We start from the raw sequence: 8,345 nt of genomic DNA on the forward strand, positions 1-8,345 counted from the left end.
CCGCATCTTTGGTCTTCACATATGCATTACACCCAAAGATCCTAAGGTGACCATAACTCACCTTCTTGCCTTGCCATTCTTCCTCGGGAATTCGGAAACCCAACGGTGTTGAGGGTCCCCTATTTATCAAATAAGCCGCCGTGTTAACCGCATCCGCCCAAAACATTTTAGGCAAACCAGGATGTAGTCTCATACTCTTAGCCCTTTCATTTAACGTACGATTCATACGTTCGGCGACCCCATTGTGTTGCGGTGTCTCCAGTACCGTTTTCAACATTCTAATACCGAGGTTTGCACAATGGTCTTTAAACTTAAGACTACCATATTCTCCTCCATTATCCGACTTCAAGCACTTAACCTTCAAGTTAGTCTCATTTTCTACCATAGCTTTCCACTTCACAAAAGTATTAAATACATCGGATTTAGCTTTAAGAAAATAAACCCATACCTTTCGAGTGGAGTCGTCAATGAAGGTGACATAATAACGAGAACCTCCATGTGATTCTACATTAGTTGGACCAAACACATCCGTATAAACGAGCTCCAATTTCGCCAACTTAGGTGCATTTCCTGATTTCCCAAAAGTCACCTTCTTTTACTTCCCATAAACACATGGTTCGCAAAACCCAAGTTCTACCTTCTTCAAATCCGGAATTCTCCCACTCGAAACAAGCATCTTCATACCCTTCTCACTCATATGCCCGAGTCTTCGGTGCCATAGAGTTGATTCGGACTCAACATTAACCGTAGCAACCGCCGTGTCTTCATCAAACACTTCAACCATATAAAGTGTTCCCCTTTTATGTCCACGAGCCACAATACTACTACCCTTAACCACCTTCCATTGGCGGTTTTCAAAAGTAATCGCGTTACCTTCATCATCTAATTGACCAACCGAAATAAGTTTCCTTTTCAATTTAGGAATGTACCTTACGTTCTTCAAAGTCCAATTAGAACCAAATGTAGTCTTCAAAACAACATCTCCAATGCCCTCTATGTTGAGTTGCTTGTTGTCCGCCAATCTCACCTTGCCTTGGTATGAACGAAAATTCTTCATCATGCTTTTGATATGAGTAGCATGATACGAAGCTCCCGAATCCAAAATCCAAGACTCCATAGAATTTTCAACACTACACAAAAGTGCATCATCACTTTCCCCTTCGGCCAAGTTTACACCTTTCGTGAAACCATTTTTGCAATTCCTTTGAAAGTGCCCTTTTTGATTGCAACCCCAACAAACAACTTCGCTTCTATCCTTCGATGGATGCCTCTTCTTAGACTTCTTCCTACCCTTCTTCTCACCGCGTTCAAATTTTCTACCACGGTTGTCGGTACTTAACAAAGAACCGGATGTCGATTCTCCCGAGTTTCTTCTACGAGTATCTTCACCAAGAATCAAATCCCTTATAGCTTCAAACGCTAGCTTAGTAGTTCCCGTAGAGCTACTAACCGCGGTAACCGTACCTGACCAACTTTCCGGTAATGATGAAAGCAAGATAAGTGCTTTTAGTTCATCATCAAACTTAATCTCTACCGATTCAAGTCTTGAAATGATATTATTAAATTCATTGATATGATCCGTTGCACTCGTACCTTCCTTCATCTTAGTATTAAACAATTGACGCATGAGAAATACCTTATTTACAGCTGTAGGTTTCTCATACATGTTAGAGAGTGCTTTCAAGCAAGCAAACGTCGTCTTCTCATTCACAACGTTGTATGCAACGTTCTTAGCAAGTGAAAGACGAATAGCACCCAAAGCTTGACGATCCAAAAGCGTCCAATCGGCATCGTCCATGCTTTCAGGCTTGGTCTCTAACAAGGGTTGGTGTAGCTTCTTTTGATACAAGTAATCTTCAATTTGCATCTTCCAAAAGCCAAAGTCTCTCCCATCGAATCGGTCGATTCTAAACTTCCCATCTTCCGACATCGTTCCCTTAACGAAACCTTGTGCTCTGATACCAGTTGTTAGGATATTAGGACCCAAACAACGCTAGTATTTCTACAAGACTACTAGCCGAGTAGTGATTCTATCAAGATCACTCAAACCCACTTAATGAACGAAAGATAATAAATGCGAAAATGTAAGAACGACACAAGATATAACGTGGTTATATGCAATCGGTGTGATTGCTTTAGTCCACGGACCAACTAGAGAGTGTTTATTACTGAGAATCTGTATTTGGTGTGTTACAATATGATACAATGAGTTCTATATATAGGAGAAACAAGAACACCATGACAACTAGCTAGGAATCTTCATCATGACAAGTAATCATCTTGTTTACCATCTAGCCATGCTTTCCACCTTGTAATGGCGTGATCACAGCCCTAATTTTAGGTGTAAAGTGATTAACTTTGCACCTACAGTGAAAGGAGGCCAAAGCATGCTCGGATGTAAAGGTTGCAACTTGCCAACTTACTGCCAGACACCAGATGCGCCGCATCTGATGTGTGATGCGCCGCATCACTTGCTTTTCACGTTCCAGATTCATGTACCAACACTCGATGCGCCGCATCGAGATGGTGATGCGCCGCATCTGACCCCTGATGCGCCATATCAGCTCAATGCTCCGCATCAATAACTCTCGGACTATTTTGCTCGATGAATGCGCCGCATCCATGTCAAGATGCGCCGCATTTGACTGCTTCTCATTTTGTATAAATGTTTCCATAATCTAACAGGATAACTTCAACTGCAACTGCACAAGAGCACGATGATGCCCAGAACTATTGGCAGGTGAGACTTTTGAAGAAGCCGATGCAAAGGAAAGTCAAAAAGCATAGGGTATGTACTATGCACGATGTGTGAATTAATATAATAGTATCAATTTTGATGCATTTTTTTTGTTTAAGAAAATAATCTAGTAATGCGTTTTGTTTTGATGTTGTTTTGCATAATTTGTAGGAATGTTGTTTTATTATGTCTCGGTGCATTTGTATAAGAAAAACGTGTTTCTTTGTTATTTTTGACATTTGAAATATCAAAATATAATATGCCCATGAACATCAAGTATCTAAGCTAGAAAGTTAAATGTATCTAAGGTAGTAAGTAAAACAAATCTAAGATGGAAAGTAAAACATGACCAATCTGTGTATCATATATCTTTATATAACATTTTGTCATCACTCTTTGGCGCAAACTTCTCCAATTCATCGGTATCCAATAGTGGCCCATGTTCACCAAACATAAGAACACCATCATTTTCATTGTTTGTGAACATTCGTTCGATCTGACGTCAAACTGTGAGAATATGCAAAACCTCCAATCACATGAGTTAAACTTGCATTAATAAAAAAATCAGTACATAAATCAGCAAGAACAAATCTCCAGAATGAAACTAAAAACACTAACAGATTAGATTGCACAACTTGTTTTGCTCAAAAAGAATCTTCAGAACATAACTTATGTTTAAATATCCACATAGCGTATAACATACATATTAGCGGAACTAGGTACAAGTTCCTAAGTCCCATTTTTAATAAGAGCCTGAAACTCATCCATCATGGCACACTTCCAGTGAGGATCTTTGAGAGCCTCACCAGGAGTACGAGGAATTTGAGAATATGGTCGTATTTTGGCTGACATTTGTATAGTACGTGAGTGGGAGAGATAGTCGAGTAATAGGATTAGTGGTGAAAGTTATAATTAATGAGCTAAAGTGTTGTAAGCGATAACAGATGTTTAGGACTTGCACAGTTGAATGACCTTATAGGTCAAAGATAATAGGATTAAGAAAATCTAATTCTTTGTACCTTCATATCCGTGTATGACGTGAATAATTAATGAGTCAGCTCAGCATATTTTCAGTTTGATGTGTCGTGGTTTGGGTTTGCCTACAGGCAGAAGAAGGCTGTACATAAAACAACCACAATAGACGACGAGAGGCTGCAAAACACTTTAAGCTTCTATTGGTGCCAACACTTGGGTTGTTAGTGGTGCTCCTCAAACAAAGAGTATGTTACTCACTTAAATTATAGTTAATTTTTGTTTCTTTGCATTTGTCTTTTACAAATTATTTTGGAGGTGGCAAAAAGGATGGGTTGGGTAACATAGGAGGTTTTATGCATTACAATCTAATGAATATATGTTAATGATCTGTATTTGCCACCTGTAACGTACTATTTGTATTACTCTTGCTTAGATACATTGTGTAATTACCTTCTTAACAAGTCATTTTGGTTGTTCCTTTTTTGTAGAATTGCAAGATATTTTCCCCGGATAACTTAGATAACTTGAGAAAGTTAGCAGAGCAGAAACAAGCACCAGGTGCAGGTGAAGGGACTGCTGATTCGCACAAGAGGATGATGATGATGATGGTGAGACTTTTGAAGAAGAAGGTCAAAAATCATAGAGTATTTACTAGGCACGGTGTCTAACTTATTATATTTATATCATTTTTAATGCACCTTTTTGTTTAAGCAAATATTCTAGCAATGAGTTATGATGTTGCTTTGTATAACTTATGGGAATATGTATGTTGTTTAATTATGTCCTGGTTCATTTGTATAAGAAATACATGCTTCTATGTTGTTTTTGAAATATCAAAATCTTAATGTGCCCATGAACACTAAGAACCAGATAGTGCAAAACAATAGTATTATGATGATCAAAATGTATTGAATAGGCTCGGTCCAATATACCATCATGCACTTAAAAAAAGCTGGTCCAATATACCATCATGCACTTAAAAAAGCGTTAATAATAATAATAATAATAATAATAATAATAATAATAATAATAATAATAATCCTCGTTCTTGCTATTCTTCTTTTTCATCAAGGGAGAAACTAATGACTTGACAAATATAGGGGCAGTAACGTTTAACCAATTACACTTTCAAGACAGATCTATGTTACCTTTATCATCATCACATAAACCCCAAGTGTTGTCTCGAGTCTAATCGAGTTTGTATGCAGGCGTGACAGCACCATACTTATTACCTTGGTAATCAGGTGGGAGCAGTTGCCAACCATTACAGTTTTTCATCACCCATGTTTGGTGGTGAGCACGGAATATGCATATGCAAAGACGTTCTTCCAACATCCCTAGTCTGTCTTGATTATTCCTTACATATTCCGTGTCATTAGGTAAGGGTATTTCTTTGAATTTCTCTAGACATAAATCAAACGAAACAATCATTTTTCTCTTCTTCTTTGTATCATCCAGGAACCAATGAAGAGCCCCATTGTATATAAAACCACAAGCATAAGTATTACTATTAGTATTGTAAGTTAAATAATCCCGGTGTTCAACGAATTTCCATTTATTTGGTTTCAAAGATTTCCATTTATTTGATTTTAAAGATACCACTTGAAAGCGTATATGATGATTGGATTCCTCAAAGCAGACAACAAGCTTGTAATCATCAGTAGAAGAATCATAACCAAAACCCCAACATACTCTTCCCCTGCACTTGTAAGGAGGCATTGGCAATTTTCTAACCTCTCTAGTACAAAGATTAGTTACTAATAATTCATCTCCAAAAGAAGAGATGCAAACAAGGCTATTACAGGAACCCGTCACCATACAATAATCACGCAATTTAGTGATAATATTAATCGTCCAACGTAAAAGACGTAATCTGATTCTTATATATCCATGTTCACGATTGTTATTGTAGCTCCGTTTAAGATTAGCTTTTACAAAATAATCAGATGATATTAAATTATACCATGACTTACAAACACTCTTGCACCGAAGAACATCTTCTACATCCAATCTTGCAAGTATCTTTTCAACCACACCATCATCATCCATTAGAATTAACAGAAAATTTTGACTTTTATTGGAAGGAAAAAAAATGCGTTTGATTATAAGAAAATAGCAGGTTTAAAGATAAATACATAATAAAAGGAGTTGCCGGTTTCTAGGTTTTCTAGGAGCGTGTTTACGAACCGATAATTTTATTGGGCTTTTATTGTTTTAAAAATCAATCTCGAGCCAATCGGGCTAAGAGAAAATGGAGGAAACTCAAATACGGAGTAATAAGTAAGATACAAACTAATTTGCAAAAGATCATAGTTTTAAAAGTCTCTCGTCAGCCTACTATTCCCCAATTAATTAGAATTTGAGTTTTTGACTTGTTCAATTTATTCAATTAAAGTTGTCAATTAAGTTTTCTCTTATTTACTATTCCCCAATTAATTAGAATTTGAGTTTTTGACTTGTTCAATTTATTCAACTAAAGTTGTCAATTAAGTTTTCTTTTATTTTCTTTAAAACGGCAAACACAAATAGTCATATATAGTCAAAACTAGTTGTTTACCCTCGTTTCGCGCCGGGGTTCGGTTTTCAATGTATTTATTGCGTTTAGTTTAACGATGATGTCGTTGAAGCGCAACTCGAGTCGAACTAAAAGGTATAACCCGTCAAAAATTTAAATGTTATTTTAAATTAACAATATAGGTGCATCTCTGCGGGTGGAGAAAAATATAAAGGAAACTAAAAAAGAAAAAATAAAAAAAATTTGTTACAACGGTAGAGAAAAATATAATATGTCAAACACTAACCATTGTCAAAACTGAAAACACCCCTGCAAATCGTCATCAACCACAACCATTTAACTGTGTCTATTGCAGAAGATTAAATCACACTGTAATCAATTGTTTCAAGCTTATTGGTTATTCCAAGGGGTGGAACAAACAAGGAAACGATGGAAAGGTGATGAGAGTAACAGAGGCTGCCGACGGCATCCATGAGGTCACCCGGAATAGCAGCTCTGAATCATCTCAGAAAATAACAAAAGGTACTCTTAATTCATTGACTCAATCTTACAAATCAACCCAAAGGATTAAACCCTCAAACCCTAAATTCGTTAAACCCATTTATAAATCGACCAAAACAACATGGGAAAATCCACGTGTTCAATCGACCAAAAAGGGATACCCAAATTGGTTCCCCAAATCGAATCCTTTCAGTCACCCAAATAAGTTCGATTGCTTACAAACGATCAAAGAAGAGGGATTAAACCCATGTCTTCGATTAGAAAACCCAGAAACAAGGGTTAAAATTGATGAACAGAAAACCTAATCGACCAATTTTAGAACCCCCGATAAAGAAAAGAGGCTCTTGTAAATCAGGTTTATCATGTGTCGATAAAGAAAAAAGGTTAAAGAGAATGAACAATTTGAGGGGTTGAACCCATGCGTGTATGGGGAAGATGAATCCGGGGATATTCACAAACCAGGGAAAACGATTTGGGGATATACACCAAGGGAAAACAGAACGGGTAATAACCAAAAAGTGGAGTTGGGCCAAGTTAATAAGGTTGGGCCAACACAAAGGGATAGTGGGCCACAAAATAAAAATGGGTTGATAAAAGGTATATTTTTTATTGGGCCAGAACAAGAGAATGTTATTAATAAATGTCATGCCCAAAAGTCAAATTATTTTGTTAAAAAGGTACAAAAGTCTAGTTTTTTCGAAAATGAAAATTTAACTAATACCTCACGTTTTACCGGAAAGGCCAATATTATTTCAAATAACATTAAGAGTAATGAATGGATTTTTGATTATGGTGCTACCCACACCATGAGTTTTGAAAAATCCAATTTTTACGCTCAATCAAAACATCGGGTTAGTAAAATTCAAACGGCCAATGGAGGTGTTGTACAAGTTGAAGGGGGTGGAAAAATTGAATTTACTCCGAATATGAACTTATCTGATTGTTTATATATTCCAACCTTGTCACATAAACTTTTATCCGTTAGTCACGTTACAAAAGAATTGAATTGTTCCGTTTTACTACATCCTACTTTCTGTATCCTTCAAGATATCAGAACTGGGGAAATTATTGAGCGTGACACCGAACGGGGCGGGTTGTACTATGTGGACGAAGTAACCCAACAGGGTACCGTGATGCTTGCTCACAGGACACCTACGAGGGAAGCTTGGTTATGGCATAGGAGGTTAGGTCACCCATCTGCCAGATACTTACACTCTTTATTTCCAAGTCTTTTTTCATCCAATGTTACGTTAAATTGTGAAACTTGTATTCTGGCTAAAAGTCACCGAAATACGTTTAAACCTAGTAACACTAGGAAAGAAATTCCTTTTGCTTTAATCCATTCTGATGTGTGGGGTCCTGCACCGGTTGTTGGGGGGAAAATTTTTCGATATTTTGTCTTAATTATTGACGATCATACCCGAATGACTTGTATTTATTTTCTAACTCACAAATCAGAAGATTTTGAGAAATTTTCTCACTTTTATAAAATGGTTCAAACCTAATTTAATAAAAACATACAAATGTTAAGATCCGATAATGGGGGTGAGTTCGTAAACTCATCAATGAAATCTTTTTGTGAAAATAATGGGATTATTCATCAAACCTCGTGTGCAC

At 36.8% G+C, this 8,345-nt stretch overlaps 1 protein-coding gene across 1 annotated transcript; it reads right to left on the reverse strand.

Annotated features, from left to right (window-relative positions):
* Nucleotides 1-4,900: 4,900 nt before the first annotated feature.
* LOC139841025 (F-box/kelch-repeat protein At3g06240-like) lies at nt 4,901-5,761 on the reverse strand. Its single transcript, XM_071831261.1, has one exon. The coding sequence runs from the start codon at nt 5,759-5,761 to the stop codon at nt 4,901-4,903; it is 861 nt and encodes a 286-aa protein (XP_071687362.1).
* Between the last annotated feature and the right edge of the window lie 2,584 nt (nt 5,762-8,345).

This window comes from Rutidosis leptorrhynchoides, chromosome 4 (assembly GCF_046630445.1).
Source record: "Rutidosis leptorrhynchoides isolate AG116_Rl617_1_P2 chromosome 4, CSIRO_AGI_Rlap_v1, whole genome shotgun sequence".
In the NCBI taxonomy this organism is placed as follows: domain Eukaryota; kingdom Viridiplantae; phylum Streptophyta; class Magnoliopsida; order Asterales; family Asteraceae; genus Rutidosis; species Rutidosis leptorrhynchoides.

Bases quoted from the DNA above. Each gene is read 5' to 3' on its own strand.
- LOC139841025 (XM_071831261.1), bottom strand. From the start codon at position 5,761: ATGGATGATGATGGTGTGGTTGAAAAGATACTTGCAAGATTGGATGTA.